Below are 21544 nucleotides of genomic sequence, written 5' to 3'. Positions count from 1 at the left end.
GGAGATAGGGAGGGGAATGAGGGCTGGTTTTAAAAACTGTCTGTGTTACCTATCAGCAACCATGTGAGCACAGAGTGGCCAAATTGTGTGGGAGAAGGCTATTTAAGGATACAGCTGGAAGGGTGGCCTCAGGCTATTAGAATCGGTTCTCCTTCGGCTAAGAAAAAGCAGTGTTTTTTGTGAGATATAAGGAAGCAACCATCCTGGGGGCTGACAATGTATGGAAGAGGGAGACTGGCTCTGTGGATCCATTTAAATTCATTCATTCATTTGTATTTATTGAGTGTTTACCGTGTGCAGAGCACTATACTAAATGCTTGGGAAAATACAACACAAAATAAACAGTGACATTCCCTGCCCACAGTGAGCTTGCAGTCTAGAGGGTATCTAAATGAAAACTCCGTACTGCCTGTACCCATAGATGTGTGCTTCACCTCTGTGCTTCCATTTGAGTTACAAGAAGAATCCCCTAGTGGAAAGAGCATGGGCATGTTCTCCATCTTACTTAGACTGTGAACCCCATATGTCCAACATAATTAAGTTGTATCCACCCCCAGGGCTCAGTATAGTATTTGGCACATACGAAGTGCTTAACAAATACTATTGAAAAAATAAATAGGAAGGGTGAGAGAATAGGAAGGATGGGGGGGGGGTCGTCTAGGATGCATGAGGGGTGAGAAGCTGGCCATGGGTTCTATGTTGGCTTTATGATAATGACACCTGATCAGCTTCCTGCCTAGCCAGGGGCCTTCTTGAAACAACCCAACCAAAAGCAGCCTATGACCTCCTATTCTTTTAAATGAGCGAGGGCTGGGAGAGAGGTGGAATGGAATGGGCAAGGAACATAATCAAGGGCATGAGGCCTGGGTGGGATGGGCTAGAGAGGGCAACACACCCAAAGGGACAATAATAACAATTGTGGTATTGTTAAGAGCTTACTATGTACCAAGCACTTTGCTAAAAGCTAGAATCAGGTGGGACACAGTCCCTATCCCCCAGAGGGTTCACAGTTTAAGTAAGGCTCATTACAGTTCTGACCTTTGGCGGTGAACAGATGATAATAATTATGTTTATGGTATTTAAGTTTTACTATAAGTTTTACAGCACCGTTCTAAGGCTGTAGTAGATACAAGTTAATTTGGTTGGACACAGTCCCTGTCCCAAATGGGCCTCACTGTCTGAGTGGGAGGGAGGACAGGCATAGTGTACCCATTTTACAGATGAGGAAACTGAGGCACAGAGAAGTTGTGGCTAGTCCAAAGCCACACAGGAGCCAAGTGGTAGGGATGGGATTAGAATCCAAGTCCTCTGACTCCCAAGCCTGGGTTCTTTCCAGTAGGCCAGTTATTAAGGAACAGCTGGAGGAATTATGAAGACCCCTTTTGGGCTTCAGACTAGTCCAAATGCTTCCCAAATTATGTACAAATCTTCTCCCTTGGAAGTTCCTGATGAATGTATTAGAAATCCAGATTGGGACTTTCCCATTAGCTTGGCCATTGTGTTCTTGGAAGTTTCCCAGGAAATCCCCTTCCATTCAGGTTTGAATGGTCCATGGTGAACTACTTCTCAGAAGCATATCCAGTCAGAATTAGCATTTTGACTAGCTGGGAAAAGACAGGATTGTGGGGGGAAAAAGAAAGTAGTCCTTAAATGAAGCCATATTTAAAATGAGCCTGGTTTTTCCCAGAGGAATGTTTAGTGGGTGGGCTATACCTCAAAATTTTCTTTGGTTTTGCTAAACATACAAAAGTTTAGACTGTGAACTGAACTGAAACCCTGGACACCCTCTTCTTCCTCATCATGTTTCCCTTCCTTGTCTCTCCCCACCCCACCACTTAACTTCTCTCTGACCTGATTTGCAAGCCACTATAGCTACAACTTTCCCACTGCCCCTCTTAGAGAAAGAAGCTGAATTTTCAAAACCCAAGAAGCATTTTCCATTTTGTCTTTCAAGAGGCTCTCTCAATTGACTCCACATCAGGGATTCTCCCTTTTCTCCATCTCCAGGTGTCTGTGACGAGCTTCTCTCTTCTTGAGGATTTGGTGTTGGGTCTGTCGGCCTGCCCTGCTGAACCCTAGGTCGTAAGATTTTAAATTTTTTTTTTTCTGGGGGCTCTGGGTTTCCATCCTGTTTTCATCAAATCTCAGCCAAAGAAATGATTTTGAGAAATGATAGTTTTCAATCTGCAATACTCTGGAATCAAGACCACATCTGGGTTTGAAGAACTCTTCAGTAATCCCAGTGTTGTTGAAGGTGGAAATGGGGAGAAGGAATATTGGGGGTGATAACTCACTGATCTACAGGATAGATTCCCAGTGACTCACATGAACAGAAGCAGATCAATCCACCAACTTAGTGTTTTGCCTATTTTGGGCTTAATAACAATAATGATTAATAATGACTGTAGCATTTGTTAAGCACTTGCAATGTGTCAAACACTGTTCTAGGCACTGAGGTATATACAAGATAATCAAATCCCACAAGGTCTCACAGTCCAATTAGGAAGGAGAACAGGTATCAAATCCCCATTTTGCAGGTGAGGGAACTGAGGCATAGAGAACTTAAGTGACTTGTCTGAGGTCACACAGCATTCACAAAGCAGGCAAGTGACAGAGGTGGATTTAGGACCCAGGTCCTCTGACTTCCAGGCCCAAACTCTTTCCACTAGGCCATGCTGCTTCTCTGAACAATAAATACCTTGATGCTTCCTGTGATTAATACTCTGGCAGTTGGATATGGAGAAACAACTTTTGACTTTAGACATTCCCCTTGAAACAACCAGATTATGTTCCATAGAAATATAGTTGTATTTTGAATGGGCTGTAAATTGTAGGGTACAATTTCCACTAAACTTCATGTTATTAATTAGGATATGTTACAAGACCTCCAGAAAAATACAAGATTCCTTTATCCAATATATATAAATATATATACATATATATATATATTGTCATGAATATCACTAAACTATTTAATCTTTTGTAATTGAAAATGTAGCATCGCAGTATTAAATCATTATGATAATATTGAGTCTTTGCGGGAGGTTACTGAAATAGAAGCTTGTTCTGCTGATGATAGTCTGATTCCTACTGCACACCACTGCATACTTTTGAACTCCTGTCTCTATCAAGGTCTCCTTTACTGATAGTTATTTTTAAATCCATCCACTTTCTTGGAAATTAACCCAAGACTTCTTAAGCCCAATATTTTAGCTAATAATGGAGAAGCCATAAGTTCAGGTTTAATGCAGTCATCTTTGGACGGTGATTCCAATTAATGAGATGCAGTTAACTCATCGATCTATATGCATTAACCATTTGGAAATTGTTGTCTACTAAATTCAACATCTTTGTTTACCTGCTCCAAGGTTCTCGTCAATACATTGCATATAGGACCTATACTGGGCAGGTTTCCTCCAAGATCCATTCAAGAACGTTCTGTTCGTTGTTTTATATTGTACTCTCCCAAGCGCTTAGCACAGTGTTTTGCTGAGCACTCAATAAATAAGACTGAATGAATTTTTGATTGCTTGATTTCAGCCCCAGAGTTAGAGGGAGCAAGGAAGGTTTTACTAACCTATAGCATTCTGCCTAAACATTCCAAGATTGTTGTATCATTGGGTGGTTGTAATGTGGGGCAAACCTGTAGCTGGTATCATTGTGGCATGGTGTCATATTTTACCTAGGCCATTCTGTAAGTTTTCTTTCATCTTGATTGATTTGGATCCTCTTTAAATTTTCTCAGATGAGGGCTCTTCAAGCACTTTTTTTATAATTTGAAATTTCTCCCTACTTTTTTGTTGCATAGAATTACAAATAATGATGTAAACGAAAGTAATAACCTTGGATTTAAGTGCTTCCGAAGTGTCAAGCACTCTTCTAACTGCTGGGGTAGATATAATTAATCACATTGACACAGTCTCTGTCCCACATGGGGCTCACAGTCTAAGAACTGCATATTACAGTAATTGCACTTTCTATGCTTTTGTGACCATTACCTACATAGAGGAATAGCAATGCCATTACTGGGTCAGATCACTGGTTCATCCAGTGGAAATTTGAGAAACTGTACGATAGCCACTTCCCTTGAAATCCATTCTAATTGTTAGGAATGTTATCATCTAACATCTCTAACCTTTCTCCTCTAAATCCTTAATTTACTTCTAGTAGCCCATTTTAGACCTCTTGCCCATAATTTTTTCCAGTCAAGCAATCATATTTATTAAGCACTTACTGTGTGCAGAGCACTGTGCTAAATGCTTGGGAGAGTACAACAGTAAACTGACACATTTCCTCCCTGACCACAACAAGCTTCAGTCTACAGTCCAGAGTCCTCTAAGCCTACTTAAGTTTTTGGTTTGACTATTTCTTGCCTTAATGAATTCCATGCAGTTATCACTGAGTGTGTGAAAACATGTTTTCTTTTGTTTGTTTTAAATCCCTGACTTTCAAGCTTTAATAAGTGCCCTGTTATCCCAATCTTGTTGGATTTGGTGAACAAAAATTCCATGTTCATCCTATCTACCTCTTTTATGGTGATGTAGACGTAATCATGTCTCCACCATGCCTTTGTCTTTTGGACTGAAATAAAAGTCTTAATCTTTTCAGTCTCCATCTCCCTCTCCCCACTGTCATTTTGGTGCCCTTCTTGGCACCTTCTGTTACATTTTACCATTGGCAAATTCATTATACTAAGTAGGCTCTCAGTAAATAAATATCTTTATTTCTATGATACCTCCTAATCAGAACTGCATATAGTATTCCAGATATGACCTTATCATTATTTTTATAAAGTGGTGAAACTCCAAAGTGCTAATACAAGTCAAGTTTTAAAACCCAACATTGTAATTGTGGACCTTTGCCTCAGTATCCCCAGTCCACTCCTTTAGATCAGTTCTTTCATTTTTTTGGCCCTCTTCTCTCCACTTTCCTGTTCACTCTCTCCTTCACCCTCCCTATCTCTTTTTTTTCAGTCCCAGTCCCCTTGATGAATAAAGCCAGAGGTTAAAACAAAGTCAGTGAGAAGGAAGGTGTTGGGGACAAATTGAATCCTAATGAACTTCGTATTAATCCAACGATTCCCTCTCTACTGCTTGCATGGTCCATGTCCTGATGCTCATACTTATATTAATAGTATTCTGGTGGCAGGTAACCTGGTATTTCCATAACCAACAACTGTATGTTTAGTGTAAGCTTATTTGTCTGTGGGTTTTGCATGGTATAATATACTGTGGGATTTATGCTCCCTGGGCATGGTTGTTAGGAAAAATATCATATTCTCTAGTTAATCAAGGAGGAAATGGAATTTCAGAAGTTTGAAGAAGATAATGAATGTCGGTCACATCTTCTGTGTGTTTCTTTTCCATCTTCCAACTGTTTTTGATCTGAAACTAGTTCTATGAATTTCTGAAACAAGTAGCTGTCCAACTTTCATCCTCTGCAGAAAGCTGTATACTACACATTGCTGCTAGCACCTTTCCACTGAGAAACGTCATAGGTACATACTCCAAGGCACTCTTTAAGCCTGAAGAACAGGTCAAATTGACCATCCCTATTTTATAGATATAAAACAATGTAAATGGTCACAAGTCCATTTAGAGAAAGCACCACGTCCTCTCATCGATGTCTAGTATAGTACCTCCTAATAGATAGGAAACATCAGTTTTTTCTTTGTGGTGTTATGTCATTGATGAAGACAGAAGTAGATTTTAGATGTAGATGTAGATTTTTGCTCTAATACCTTATGTTTCTCATTTGCATTCTCATTTGCAATATGATATGGAAAGAGAATCTTTAATTTACCTTTCTGTTATTAATGAAGAGAATCTGGTTTGGGGGCTCAGTGACTATTTGTGGTTGTGTGTACGGAATGTGCATCTGAAGGAGTGGCAACGGACACACTAATTGATAAAGATCTATCCCTGCAATGCAGAAGAACACCTTGCTTTACTCTTTCAAGTGATTCATTTTCTCAGAGTTAAATGACTATTCCTCCCTGTTGAAGTTTAGAATTGTACAGATGGTCCATGGTTTAAGATCATCATCCATGTCTGCTGCTGTTGGAATGTTTTATTTCCTCCTTGGAGATCTCCTGTTTCATGTTACAGTCCCACACAGTGGCAACACCTAGCCTTCTTCCACCTCCCCTCTTTACATGAGCATAAATGACCAAGAGAATTGTAGCCTGCTTAACAATAACGTCTGTCATCAGAACTGGGCTGTCATCCCCTGCCTCTGGGTGAAGCTCTACTTTAGTGACATTTTTCAGTTTACAGCCATGTTCCCTTTAAACTTGAAGCCTACTGTAGACAGGCAACCTGTCTACCAACTCTGTTGAATTGTGCTCTCCCAAGCATTTAGTACAGTGCTCTGCCCATGGAAAATGCTCAATAAATATGATTGATTGATATTCTCCGGCTGGGAATGTGGATATTCAGCTTTCCCTGGTACTTGATTTCAACTGGAAAAAGACTTATCCTAACTTTGGCACAAGATTAACATTTCAAAACTCAGGCTGTCATCAGCTGCATTCCAACACTGGGCAAATGGCCAGAGCTACAGACTCCCTCCCCCTGGTGTGCTCTCTGGAAATTGGAAGAATTTATTGGTGAAATTGAGTAGTGTTATTCCACTGGTGACCCCCCTTCCCTTTGCTTTTGATATTGAGGGAAATAGTCAATGCTGGGAAAGACATTTTCAGATTTTCCTCTTAGCTCTCTACCACTTTGACTAGAAACCAACAGAACTGCTGAAGTTGTATGGCCGATGAATAAAGTGGCCAGAAACCATATGAGAGAAAAATTATTTTAATATGTTTTCTTATTACTTTAAGTTAGAACTATCAAGTTTCTTTTTATAAATGGTAGGTCACAAGTAAAGGAGGAAGAAATAAACAACGAATTAATCAGACAGGAAGCAAATAACCACAGGATATGTGTGTCTCTGACTCACTGTGTCACATTTATCGAGCAGTCCAGAAGTATTCTAAAATGGCTGGCTTAACTCGAGAATGCTTTAGAGGAAGATTCTGTTTTCAGTGAAGTTTTATAAAGTCTTATTCCACTTTTATCTGCCTGTAGCCCCTGATCATTCATGTTCTGCAGTATCATATAACGGTAAGAGAAATTACATTCAAAACTAATCTTATTTCTTTTGCAACCAGACAGAGCAAAAAAGCTTTTACTGTCATGCACTTGCCAAGCTAAGTAGCTTAGTTTCATGTGAAAGCCCACTTCTCTGTGTGTTTTGAGCCATCCTAGTACACAAAATGGTATATATTTGGTGCTAATAGAAGTTAGTGGCTTAATAAATATAATTTAATAGGCAGGAAACTCCCATTATGATACAGTCCTGATAGTTTCTAATCTCTGAAAAATAACATTTTTAACTGTTGATTGTGATATCTTCAGGGGCAGGTGAGGGTCTTTCAACCCGGGCATTTAGTTTTTCATTGAGTGTTGTGGGTTTAGCCAGTTCCAGGGACCTGATCTTCCTTTCTAAGAACTGAAAGCCTCAGTGGGAGTTTGTCTCTGCTGCATTAGTGCTACAGGAATTTCCATCTGACTGTGATCATACTGGTTTTTTGGGGGCAGGAGTTCAGTCCCCAAGGAAATAATTTTTTTTAGGAATTGATCAGTAGAAAAAAAAAATTTAATGTCATAATTTATCACATTAAATGAATTGTCCTTTCAAATGAATCTCTGATGCATTATTTTCTAAATTGACATACATTGTGGTGAATATTTTGGCAAAATTTTAAAATTCCCCATCTTGAAACTCTCATCCACCATTTCAAGGTGTGACCTAGTGGAAAGAGAAAGGCCAGAGAGTCAGAAGATCTGGGTTCTAAACCTAGCTCTGCCATAAACTTGCTGTGTGACCTTGGGCAAGTCACTTAACTTTTAGGTACTTGAGATTCCTCATCTGTAAAATGAGAATTAAATATGCTCCTTTCACCTTAGACTGTGAGCCCCATGGGGGAGAAGTACTGTGTCTGACCTAATTATCTTGTATCTGCCCCAGCGCTTAATACAGTGCTTGTCAGTTAGCAAGCACTAACAAATACCACGATTATTATTAAAGGAAATATAGGTTTATGTCTGTCACCACAACCGTCACAACTTGCAAGTTTTTCCTGAAGACTCCAACCATTTCATAGAACCTGAATATATCCAAAAGACATTATTGCTCTAATAGCTCAATTTTAATACTTTTCCTTCCACACTTTTGAATATTGAATATTATTTGAAGTGGTGTTTTCTCAACAGATCATGGGTCATTCACAGATTTGTCCCTTGCATATCTCCAGACTTTGGTAGGAATCAGTAACAAATTGGATGCAGAAAATACAATTGGAAGGCCTGGAATCAAATAGGATATATTTAGATCATCTTTTGGGAGAGTAGATATTCTCACATCTACCTTTTCCATTGATTTGTGAATTTAGGGAATGTGGTAGGGAGATCTAGATGACCGTTTCCCATGCTGTGACTTTTTTAGTGTTGGCTTTTTATCTTTCATTGACCTTGTTTAATTGGAGACGTGGGCTGGAATGATTAGGATGAAGTTCAGAAGGATAATTGAAATGGACAAAGAAAGGGTAACAAATCAAAAGGCCAAACTGGTTCTGGGCAAACAAGGCAGATTTACACAAGGTTGATATGAATGGTTTAATATAGAATGCAAGTAGGATGCCTGAGCTTTCATCACTTCCTGCCGGGTTACTGAAACAACCTCAAACTCATTTGTAAAGTGAGCATTAAGACTGTGAACCTCATATTGTTCTCCCTTCTAATTTTTTTTCTGGTATTTGTTAAGAACTATGTGCCAGCCACTGTAGTTAATGCTAGGAAAGATACAAATAATCAGGTTGGTCAGTGTTAAGCCTCATTTTACAGATGAGGTAACGGAGGCACAGAGAAGTTAAGGGATTTGCCCAAGGTCACACAGCAGACAAGTGGCAGAGACAGGATTAGAACCCAGGTCCTCTAACTCCCAGGCCCGTGTTCTTTCAACTAGGCCACGTTGCCCCTCATGGCCTAGACTGGGAATCCCATGAAGGACAGGGACTGTGTCCAACCTGATATCTCATATCTATCCCAGTGTTTAGTACAATGCTTGGCACATAGTAAGTGCTTAACAAATGCACTAATACTGTCAATACTATTAATATTCTATAGCATCATTCCTCTCATCAAAAGCCTCTCCAATGATTAACCATTTATTCTCATATTAAAAATTCCTGGCCATTGGCTTCTAGAATCTCCACCAGCTTTCTCCATTTTATATATCTGCACTCTTCTCCTACTGTACCCCAGCTTGCACCCTTTGCTCATCCCAATTTAACCTTGTATCAAAGGTTAATTTGCTAACCTATATCGCATTTGAAATCTCTCAGCTCCGGCCCATTGCTTTCTCCCTGGAACTCCCTCTGCATTCAAATCCGCCGAACTTCATCCCTCCCTCCCTTCAAAGCCCTCCTGAAATCTCCTCTTTCTAGAGATGTTCCCTGACTACACCCCACCTTTCTGGTAGTGTCACACATTGGTTATATAATTATAATCATCATCATCATGATAATTGTGGTATATGTTAAGCATTTACTCTGAGCCAAGCACTATCCTAAGCACGATATAGATACAAGATAACCAGCTTGGACACAGTCCCTGTCCCACAAGGTATTTAGTGTCTAAAAGAGGGAGAATGGGTATTTAATCCCCATTTTACAAATGAGGGCAGTGAGGCACAGAGAAATGAAGTGACTTGCTGCCCAAGGTCACCCAGCAGGCCAGAGGCAGAAGTGGGCTTAGAATTCAGGTCCCCCTAGTAGGAGTCGGGGGACTCCTAGGCCTGTACTCTTTCCACTAAGACATGCTACTTCTCTTCAGGACTTATATGTATATCTGTTTATTATTAAATGATTTCATTACTTTATTCTAGGTTTATTATTCGTTCTTATACTCTCACTGTTACATGTAAGATATTGGCCATTTTCTTTGGTTGGTCTTCCTCGTTAGATTGTAAGCTCCTCAAGAACAGGGACCAGGCTGTGTCTTTTAGCATATAATATGGATGATGATGGTATTTAAGTACTTAGCACTGTTCTAAAGCTGGGTTAGAGATACAAGTTAATTGAGTTGGACACAGTCCCTATCCCCCATGGGGCTCACAGACTTTAGTAGGAGGGAGAAAAGGTACCAAACCCCCATTTTACAGATGAGATAACTTAGGCAAAGAGCAGTTAAGCAACTTCCCCAAAGTCACACAGCAGGCAAGTGTCAGCGCTGGAATTAGAACCCATGTCCTCTGGCCCCCAGCCTCTTGCTCTTTCCATTAGAACACACTGCTCTCAAATGCTTAATGCTTCGATTAGGCGTATGTTTCAAAATGCCTAATAAAGAAGCAGCCTGGCTTAGTGGATAGAACGCAGGCCTGGGAGTCAGAAGGTCATGGGTTCTAATCCTGGTTCCACCACTTGCCTGCACTGCGACCTTGGGCAAGTCACTTCACTTCTCTATTCCTCATTTACCTAATCTGTAAAAGGGGGATTGAGACTGTGAGCCCCATGTGGGACAAGGACTGTGTCCAACTTGATTTGCTTGCATCCACTCCAGTACTTAGTACAGTGCCTGGCACATAGTAAGTGCTTAACAAATACCAGAATTATTATTACTAATAATAATATTTGCCCAGCACCGAAGACATGCTCTTGATGGCTAATAAATAAAAAGCAGTGCATGTTGGGATTGGGAGGAGAACGTCCTGCTGCACTCAGGCCTTTATTAAAGTGCTCTGCACAATTTGGAGTCTCACAGTTGAGGAATAATGCAGTTTGAAGGTCTCAGGAGAGCAACAAAGGATTCAAGCTTTGGTAAATAACACCTATAGGAGAGGTTAAGGAATTGGATTTCCTTACCTAGAAGAGAGAAACTAGCCAGGGGAGGGAGGAGTCCTGCTTATCGGGTCTTTTTATAGTCTCAAAATTTGAGTTGTTTCTTCCTCTTAACACCCTTTCTCCTCCTGCCCCTCCTGTTTACACCTCCACGGTCTTGCCCTGTCGCCAGAATCAGACAATGAGATTTTAAAGCTTGTATTCTCCTGGGGAAAGAGTATCCAAGAGGCCAAGAAATGCAGTAACTATCTCCAAACCATATAAAAGGGTGGTGTAGGGAGGCAGCATTGCCTCGTGGACAGAACACAGGACTCAAAATCAGGAGACCGGGTTCTAGGTCCATCTCTGCCTCTGGTCTACTGGGCCAACTTGATCTAGTCATTTAGTTCTCTGGGCTTTAGTTCTTCATCTGTAGAAGATGGATTGTGAGCCCCAGGTAGGAAAGCGACTGTATAAACGTTGTATTTACTTCACCCTTAGTATGTAGTGCTTAATGAATGCCGTAATTCATATTTTTTGGTACGGGTCAGGACTGGTTCAGCCTCCCTAGGTGCCATTTTCAGCACAGTGGCACATGGTAAGGGCTGGAGGAGGGGAGACCGAGGTACTGGCCTGTGTCTGCCTTCTTCCTCCCATGCGTGTACTTACATCGTTGTCATCACCACACTTCTTTTTAGCTTGGGTAACCCTCCCCCTCCCATCACAAGTGCAACCTCCCCCACACTGCTGGGGGAAGGGAGCCTAGTCACACAAACCAAGGGCAGAACAAGTGTGCCATTTGCACACTCACCACCCTAACTTTGAGACTTTGAGACTTTCTGTAGCAGTATTTTGGTTTCCACTATGAACAGGACAAGGTTTTAGACTACAGGACAGGCTAGGCAGGAGGGAGAACAGGTATTGAGTTCCCGTTTGTCCGATGAGGAAACCGAGGCAGAGACAAGTAAAGTCATACAGCAGGCAAGTGGCAGACCTGGAATTAGAACCCAGGCCCTCTGACTCCCAGATACATGATGGTATTTGTTAAATCAAAAACTGTACTAAATGCAGAGTAGATTAAAGATAATCTAGTAGGACCCAGCCCCGTCCCATATCAGGTTCACAGATTAAGTAGGAGGGAGAACAGGTATCTAATCCCCATTTTACAGGTGAGGAAACTGAGGCCCTGAGAAGTTAAATGATTTGCCCCAAGTCACAGTCAGGTAAGCAGTGGAGTCGCGATTAGAACCCAGGTCCTCTGACTCCCCAGTCCTTACTCTTGCCACTAGGCCATGCAGCTTCTCTATTCTAAGATACTAAGAAGCAGCCTCACATTCAGACTCAGCAGGCAGTGTAATCCCAGCTCCATCGTTTACTGTGTGACTTTGGGCAAGTCACTTAACTTCTCTGTGCCTCAGTTTCCTCATCTGTAAAATGGGGATTAAGACTGTGAGCCCCATGTGGGACAGGGACTGTCTCCAGCTTGTTTAGCTTGTATCTGCCCCGTCAATCAGTAAATGATATTTATTGAACAGTTACTATGTGCAGAGCACTGAACTAAGCACTTGGGAGAGTATACTACAACAGAATTAACAGGCATGTTCCCTGCCCATACGAGTTTAGTGCTTAGTACAGTGCTTGGCACATAGTAAAGCACTTAACAAATACCATTAAAAAAGAAAAAAAAACCACCAGACCCTGTATGGAGAGAGCCATTTAATGCAACAGGAATCTCTCCTTAAGGACTCTCATCCCAGAAGGGTGGGTCAGTCCCACTGGTCTTTTCAGCCACGCTCACCTAGGCTGCCATATACAAAAAACAAGAACAGCTAGCTATTCATATGGATAGTAGAAAATAGTTCCCAAACAATGACTCCCTCTCTCCTTTTGTCTCCTCTCCACTCCCAAGACCTGAAAAACAGTTCTGACACAAAGCTGTTGGTTTTTCACTATAGCAAAGTGTGTGGCTACTTATGCTGTTGGATTCAAGGCCAAGGAGGCAGCCCTTAAAAGAAAATCAGAATTGATTTTCAGAGTCATGTTGGTCTTGGTTCCAGAGCTTTTGGGCTCTCTGGCTCTCACAGACCCTTATATAGCTTAATTTAATAATGTTTCAAATACTTCAAGATGGCTACGTTGAAAACTGGCTTTCCACTGTTTATGTGAATGAACTATAAAAAGATTTATTTTTTTTAAATAGCCCTGGGATTTGCTCAGTGTGGGTTAGAAACAGGAAGATGCCTTGAAGCTTGGTTGGGGGTGGGGGAGACAGTATAATGCATTTAAACTGTAGTTTTAAATAACTGCACCAGGGAGGAAAGAGTGAAATAAACAGTTCTCTTTGGAAGTAGGAGCAGCCATAAGACATATCCTACACAACTTAATCAAGGGAGAGATAAATGGGAAAAATCAGTAACCAAGTTCAGCAATTAACGTGCTTGCAAATTGAAGTTTGTTTAGTCCAGCCTATACCTTTTGTCTCTTCTTTGGTCACGCTTTAAACTGGCATTGTTCTCTTTTACCCACATTGTTCTTTCTGTTCATATACATCAGTAGGTCACTGGGAAAGCCCTTTCTTGAGATACCCCTTGTACAGGAAACTAAAGTGAGAATAGCTTTTCAGCCCTGTTTGTCAAAGGTTTATAATTGGCAGCGTGATACACTCAGAAGGTTTTTTCTTTTGTTCTTTTTTTCGTTTGGCCATACCATAATATAGTAACTACAGGCAACAACAGCTGTAAAAAGACTGTGTTAAAGCAACAGGATGGCTGTGGTTTGCTTTAAGCATGAAAATTTTCCTGTTGCGCCGGAAACTGAAGAACAAAGCAAAATTAATCTTAATTAGTTCTAATAGTTTTCAGATCTTCAATTTATATGTTTCAGAATCGAAATATATTGCTATTTGATTTGTTGATTCTCATTGGTAAGAAAGAAATGAACTGTGAAAAATTGGAGAAGAATGTTTGGAACTCATGAGATCTCTTTTCAAAATCCTAGCAGAGTATAGAATCTGTTCTATTTTTTCCGGTATAACTTGGTATAGATTCAGCACAAATGCAATTCACTTCTCTACATCTGTAATAACTTTTTTATTAATTTTCAAGTAATTTCTTCATTAACCACTGTCTTTATGCTTTGAGTGACCATTCATTGTGCAACAAATTGGAAACTTTTGTTCTCTTTTGATCTCTGGATTTCATTATAGCTAATTGAATCCAGCAGAAACAAATTGTTATAGGATTCTCTTTAAGAAAAGGAGAGTTTTCTTTAAAATGTTTTCTTTCTGTTGACCCTATAGCAAGGTTTTGAGGAATACTCCAAATGAGGTTCAGTTAGAGAAATTAATGCAATTGGATTTATTTTTTGAACCACATTATAAAATCAAAAAGGCACATCAGACTTAAGGACTGCATTTGGCCCACCTGTGGATTCTATTCAGCCTAGTCAATCAATCAATCATATGTATTGAGCACTTATTGTGTGAAGAGCACTGTGTTAAGTGCTTGGAAAAGTACAAGTATTATGTCCAGCAAAAGTCCATATATACATACTAGTCCATGAGAATACCTGTATCAGTAGTAATAGTGGAATTTTTAAAATGCTTCATAGGTGCCAAGCGCTGCTCCGAGTATTGGGGTAGATATAATAGAAGCAGATCAAACATAATCCCTAGCCTACGTGGGGCTCTCAGTCTAAGGAGGAAGACGAAAAGATGTCTTAACCCATTTCTACAGATGAGAAAACCGAAGCACAGAGAAGTTGGTTGACCAGTCCAAAGTCGCACAGCAAGCAAATGGCCGAGTAGGATTCGAACCCAGGTCTCATTCATTCATTCATTCAATCATATTTATTGAGCGCTTACTGTGTGCAAAGCATTGTCCTGACTCCCCAGGCCCATTTTCTTTCCACTACGTCAGGGTACTTATTAACATTCGTTCATTCAATCGTATTTATTGAGCACTTACCAGGTGCAAATCACTGTACTAAGCACTTGGGAGAGTACAGTGCAACAACAGACACATTCCCTGCCCACAACAAGCTCACAGCCTTAACATGTCATAGATATTGTAACTTTGTGTAGGAATAACCTGAAGGGCTTCTTAATCCATAAATGTCATAACAATTAATGGATATTGTAAATACCAAATATTTTACATGAGGAGCCCTCACCAACTGGTTAAATGGCCTTTTCGCCTAAATATATTGCCCACCCTTGTTTTAAGAGGTCTGTGTAGCTTAGAATACTGTTGATGTAGCATAGTAAATGCCACTAGTTAGGTCTGTTTCTCATATTCTCTATCTCTGTGCAGATTATTCCAGAGAATTAGGAAAAATCTGGCACTATGAATATCACTAGGTCTGCATAGAGTTATGGGGGATAATTGCTAAACTTCCTCCTACTCCCTACAGCCATTCTGAATGCTTTGGGTCACAAAATTCTAAAATAGAATCGTGAGCTGGCAATGAAAATAAGGAAGAAAGAATGTCCTTAAATAACAAGTACATACTATTTTTCTAGCATTGTTAATGTGTTTTCTGTGGAATAATCATCCCCATTTTCTAGGGAGAGAAGTTTGAGGAGGAAGAAATAGATGCCTTGTCCCAGTTCATATTGATTGTTAAATTGGGCACAAAATCATAGTGTGGGGCAATGCTGCATCCAGATGGTGAATCTGGGAGCTGAAGCTCAAATCCAGCTCTTTGAGTCTCATGTTTGGTATTAATTTGGCCATGAAAAAGGCAAGTTTGACATTCAGGTCTTCGGAAAACTGAAGGTCAGAGAGGCAGAACCGACACTGAGTTTCCGGAATGGAGAGGCAGGAAACCACGCCGCGGGCTCCGTGGACTGAGCCTGGAGCCACTGGGTTAGATGTTCAGAGTCCTGGCTGCCACAGACGCCATTAACTCTCACCATTAGTGCAGCTGTCACTCCTCTGGAGGTGAGGGAAGCGACTAGGGGAGTGGGGCAAGGAGAGAGAATACAGGGGAGGGGGAGGCTCAGTAGACAGGAATTACCTGTGTCCCAGAAGCAATGGTGCCAGTATCAGGCCTGCAAACCAGTATTATTGTTCTCCAGGGGGAGTGGGCAGGAAAGTGATTTGGAAGGAAATGGAAAAATATAACTATTGAGGATCTGGAGGGACCCAGCTCTAAATCAGGGGTGAGAAAGTTATGAGGTTCTTTAAAAAAATGACAGCTCATGTACAGTTCTTGGCTTCTTTAGGTTAATGCACTGTGGGGCAACTGGAGTAAAAGCTGGCCCTACTCCAGGCTCTCAATTCTCTCTCACTGTTGAGAAGCAGCGTGGATAAGTAGATGGAGCACGGGCTTGGGAGTCAGAAGGACCTGGGTTCTGATCCCAGCCCTGCCCCATGTCTGCTGTGTGACCTTGGGCAAGTCACTTAACCTCTCTATGCCTCAGTTACCTCATTTGTTAAAAATGGGGATTAAGAGTATGAGTCCAATGTGGGTCAGGGACTATGTCCAAGCTCATTAACTTGTATCTATTCCAGTGCTTAGAACAGTATTTAGCACATACTAAACGTTTAAGAAGTATTGTTATTATTACTTCATTCTTTCAAGGCATTTACTCCATTCTGAAAGTAAGAAAAATCACTAACTGGAACTCTAGTGGCCTCTGCGGAGGGCGAGCTTTGGGTGGGATGTGAATGTCAGCAGGTTTGGAGAGGTGGGGAGAGTTGGAAGTGGCCAGCCATTGAAGAAGACACTGGGCTTATAGATCCAAGGCCTTGGGCAAACTGGGGGCTGCCTTTGACCAGAGAGAAGCAGGGGCTGAAAGTGAGGTGAGGTCAGGCACAGAACCCTTCCCAGCTCAGATACTGCCCCTCACCACTTCTGCCACCTTCCCCTCTTCCCCCGCCCCCCGGCCACCTTGGGAACACCCCATTCCATGACTTCCTTTCGCCACAGTTGAGTCCAAGCCAGTTCTCACTTCCAGCTCTGCATTTACTTATCAGTTATTGAGCATGTACTGTGTGCAGGGCACTAAACTAAGCGCTTGCACTGTACTAAGCACTTACTCTGAACTCTTAACTACATTTGTAATGTTTCACATGCATTGTGAAACGATTTCACAACAGTTTGTCTCTTTGCTACAAATGAGATGTTGTAGTTGCTGTTTAGTAAGCCTGATTTAAGGGCTCAATTGGTGGATGTTCTATCCAAAAACTATTCCTTCAATGGCATATACATGCCATTTGTCTTTCTAACCTCTAGGAATCATTCCCTTTCTGTAATGTTTGTCTCCCCCTCTAGACTGTAAGCACCTTGTGGGAAGAAATCGTGGTTACCAACACTATATATTGTTCTCTTCCAAATGCTTAGTACAAAGCTCTGCACACAGTAAAGACTCAATAAATATCATTGACTGATCATAAAATGCATTCTAATGCATGTCGTAAAGCCGTATTAAGCAATAACATGATTTTGGTCTGTCTGCATTAGAGATATGGCTCCAACAATCGAAAAGTAACTATTAAGAGATTCTGATACCATCTATCATAATCGAAGCTATTTGAACAATTACAAATTAACATGAATTCTTCTGAGGGAAAGGGGAATTATTTTTTTCAATTAAGATAAACTCTGAGAAAATATTCTAACCAATTTTCTTTTTGACAGAGTGAAGAGGAAAACCTGAGCAGTACAAGTGAGGGCTTCATCATCCAAGATGCCTGTCCCTCCCCCTCCAGCCCCTCCGCCCCCCCCAACATTTGCACTGGTTAGTTTTCTACTTTATGAATTCATTGCAAATACCTTTGCTGTGCTGCCTTAAAATCCAACTTCCAATTTAGGATTCATAAAAGTGCAAAATGGGCACAAACCGAAGTAGTCGTAGTAGTTGTATTTATTGAGCACCCATTGGGTGAAATGCACTGTACTAAATGCTTGGGAAGTACAAAACAGAGAAGTGTCATGTTCTTCAGTGGCTGCAGGGAGATCACCAGTGGCCTCAGACAAAGCTGTCTCAGTGGAGTAAACAGACGTAAAGCCTGATTGTAGTAGATCATTAAAAGGGTTTGTGGAGAGGAAATTAGGGCAGCAGGCATATACAACCTATTCCAGGAGTTTGGATAGGAATGGGAGCAGAGAAATGGGGTAATAGCTGGAGGGGATGTGGGATTGAGAGAGGGGTTTTTTTTTTTTTCCAGTTTCAGGGAGGCTTGATTGAAGAGGGTGGTCAGACATTTAGTATTAGGTGGGATGGTCTTGCTTTTTTGGGATTCCATCCCACCACCCAGTAAGCTAGGACTGAACTCCAACAATAATAATGATGATGATGATAATAATAACAATACCTTTACCTTGTGGAGTGCTTTCACATAAATTATTTCATCCCCATTGTACTGAAGAACCAGAAGCTCAAAGAGGGTAAACGGTGTCGCCCACAGGCCAACCACAGAGCTGAGCTGGCAAATCCAGTTCTTCCAACTCCCTGACCTGTGCTCTTTCCACTAGACTACACTCCCTCCAAAGGTCCTGCTCCTGACTGTGGTAGTGAGTTAGAACTCCTCAGTCAAGGGGGCAAACCACAAAGTGGAAACCAAACCACTGCCTTCCTCTTCAGTGTGGCAACACTAGCTTCCATTGCTGCTGCAGCCACTGCTGTCCCCACCACAGCCAAATGGGCCTTTCTTGAGGGGAACTTTCTGATGCAGTCAGAAACGAATCATCTGGTCCTGCTGGAAACTCCCGACCCCAGCTAAGAAAGGCCAGTTTAGGAGCAGCCGAGCAGTTGGGCGGGCATAGTTATTGCCAGTCGCTGCTCACCAACCGCCGCCACCCACCGGGCAGGACAGCGAAGGAGGACAGGCAGACTGGAGCAGGGAGGGAATGGAAACTGGTGGGATGAGTAGGTGGAAGGGAAAGAAACAAATCAACAATTTCTTCTCCTTGACTGTATCTCTGCATATACCCCTCACTCATTTCCCTTTCTTGCTATCCGTTTTTTTCTTCCTTCTTCACAAGAAGCTTCTTTTGTAGAAAAGCAGCATAGCCTAGTGGAAAGAGCACAGGTCTGGGAATCAAAGGATCTGGGTTCTAATCCCTGCCTCACCATATGTCTGCAGTGTGACCTTGGGCAAGTCACTTAATTTATCTGTTCCTCAGTTACTTCATCTGCAAAATGAGGACTAGGATTATGAACCTCACATGGGACATGGACTGTGTCCAACCTGATTAGCTTGTTTCTACCCCACCACTTAGTACAGTGCCTGGCACATACTAAATGCTTAACAAATGCCATGAAAAAAATTCTAAGAACAGAGCAAGGCACGGGGAGAAGGTTGGTCTTAGAAGAGCAAAGTGTGCAGGTTGGGCTGTAGTGGAAGAGAAGTATGGGAAGAAAAATAAGGCTGTTCGAATGTTTTGAAGTTCTTCTCTAGAAAGTAAGTTAATTATGATCAGGGAATGTGTCATTAAGACATTAATGCCTGGATTTTTTTGGAAATTAGCTCAAATTTGGCAGTTACAGTCACTGTGGTTTTTCATCTCTCCCATTATTGAAATTTAGTTGTGGTCTACAGGAAAAGAAGTCCTACAATAAATTATATACTGCAGCATAAACTCCTAAAACATCAGCTATAATCTGACTCCCAAATGGGCTTTTACTATTCCTGGAAATCAGTGGACTATGGTTCTGTTGGATAAGGAGAAGAGATAAGGAGGAGCCAAGAGACTGTTTTTGGTAACACCTTGGTCCTGTGTCTCAAGGGGTGAATTTTGGAATTGAGCCCAAGGGTGTACGATAGTGCTTGTCAGGTAAATACTGAAAAGATGGTCTCTAGTAGAACTAGCAGGCACTAGTCCTTTATTGCTTTAATCAATCAGTGGTATTTATTGAGCACACACTATGTGCAGAGCACTCTACTAAGCATTTGGGAGAGTACAATACAACAGAATTCCTGTACATATTCCCCACCCAAAAGGAGCTTACAGTCTAGAGGAGTCTAGAGGAGTTTACAGTCTATTGTACTCTTCAAGCACTCAGTAAATACCACTGATCAACTGATTTTTACCCCAGATCTTATCGTTGTGCTTGGCACCTTGTAAATGCTTAATAAATACCATAATCATTACTCGCCATCAGAGTAGTAGTCAGATGTTTTGACTAGCATCCAGGATGGTTTGTTGCACAAAGTTAGCAGTATATAAATATTTTAATGTTGTTGATGATGATGACATTGTTTTAATAATGAGTGTCCTGTGGGGGTGCACATTATTGGTTAAAGAAGGAACAAAAGAGACATATCAGGGTATGTCCTGACAAACACCTGGGACATCCCGGACCAAGTTAAGCCAGTTAAGACTGGTATGCCCAGGGAACAAAGCAATCCTATCTCCTCTAGACAGTTCAAGGCAGGTCATTGCTGATAAAACCTGCCCCATATCCTGTACCAGGTAAGAAAGGTCCTCAGCACCGGTAATATCTGCCTAGCAACAATTATGCATTAGTATTTATTGGGCACCAGCTGTGCTACAAGGCCAATTCTGCCCTTGGGAGAATTCAGTAGAAGTAGTCAGAGTAGTAGTAATGATGATGATGATGAAGATGGCCTTTATTAAGCACCTGCTATATGCCAACTACTAGGATAGACACAAAATAATCTGGTCAGACACAGTCCCTGTCCCTCATGGGACTCACGGACTGTAGTATTTATTGAGTGATGCCTAGGCACAATACCCTGTGCTAAGCATTTGGGGAGTACAAAGCAAAGAAGCAACACATTTCCTGCTCCCAAGGAACTTAAAGTATAGCAGGGGAGATGTATAAAATAATTTACCAATAGAAAATAAAAGAAAAATGAGTATGCGGATGAATAAGTGCTTAAATAGAAGAGTTTATAAGTTGATATGTACAGAGGTGCTCTGGGAGGGAGGGAGTGAATAGTTGTGGCAGAAGTGCTGAGGTTATAGTTGGGGGGAATATGACCCAGAAAGAAGAAGAGTTACCTGGGGAAGGCCTTCTGGAGGAGATGCAGTTTCACAAGGGCTCTGAAAATTGGGAGGGCCAGAATCACCGAGAGAAGCCTTTAATAAGAGACTTTACTTGCAGCTTCACATTTTGTTCGGCAAATGGGGATAGCGTAAATGGTGTTGGGGGGTGGTTGGGGGAGTTTGGGGATAGGCAAGGAGAGGGTGGGATGAGAAGGTAGGCAGGAGAGGGGAGCTAAGTGAGGCAGCGACTGGGGGGTCCCTCAAAGCAGCTCGAGGTGGCAGGATAGTCCTAGACCTTCTGACACGAACTAGGGGTGAGGAATAGACCCCTTACCCAGTTCCATGGACTTGCCCCTCTCAGCCCCTCACCTTAACATCCCCTGTATTCTAGACCTCAAAGCTAAATCTCCCCAAGCGCGGTTTAAACCTTCTTCAGAAATGCAACCTTGGATGCTTATTTTTCAGGCAAACACGGAAAAACCTTCCCTAAACAAGTCTGAACAGGCTGGGAGAAATGCTCTTCTCTCTGACATTAGCAAAGGAAAAAAGCTCAAGAAGGCTGTAACCAATGACCGAAGTGCACCCATCTTGGACAGTAAGTACAGAGATGCGCTTTAAGTGATGCCGAATGAGGTATCACTTCATTTGGAATGATTCTGTTGATTCCTGCGTGTCCTGAGAATGAAAGATTACAGGGCTCGTTGCAATGCATCTTCA

At 41.6% G+C, this 21544-nt stretch overlaps 1 protein-coding gene across 8 annotated transcripts in view; it reads left to right on the top strand.

The window, feature by feature from the left end:
• The window catches only part of WIPF1 (WAS/WASL interacting protein family member 1), a 103742-nt gene that overhangs the window by 65849 nt on the left and 16349 nt on the right, over positions 1-21544 (top strand). For 5 of the 8 annotated variants that reach the window (XM_029072008.2, XM_029072006.2, XM_029072007.2 and 2 more), the window contains 3 exons: positions 2008-2079; positions 17513-17612; positions 21293-21422. In XM_029072008.2, coding sequence (XP_028927841.1) covers positions 17562-17612; positions 21293-21422 — 181 coding nt within the window. In that variant the 5' untranslated portion in view covers positions 2008-2079; positions 17513-17561. Of the gene's footprint in view, positions 1-2007; positions 2080-6916; positions 7116-17512; positions 17613-21292; positions 21423-21544 lie in introns of those variants that run through there. The other 3 variants (XM_029072009.2, XM_029072011.2, XM_029072010.2) reach the window with 3 other exon arrangements.

This window comes from Ornithorhynchus anatinus, chromosome 9 (genome assembly GCF_004115215.2).
Source record: "Ornithorhynchus anatinus isolate Pmale09 chromosome 9, mOrnAna1.pri.v4, whole genome shotgun sequence".
Taxonomy (NCBI): Eukaryota; Metazoa; Chordata; class Mammalia; order Monotremata; family Ornithorhynchidae; genus Ornithorhynchus; species Ornithorhynchus anatinus.
The sequence above is the reverse complement of the archived record's forward strand: the minus strand, read 5'-3'. Positions and strand labels throughout refer to the sequence as shown.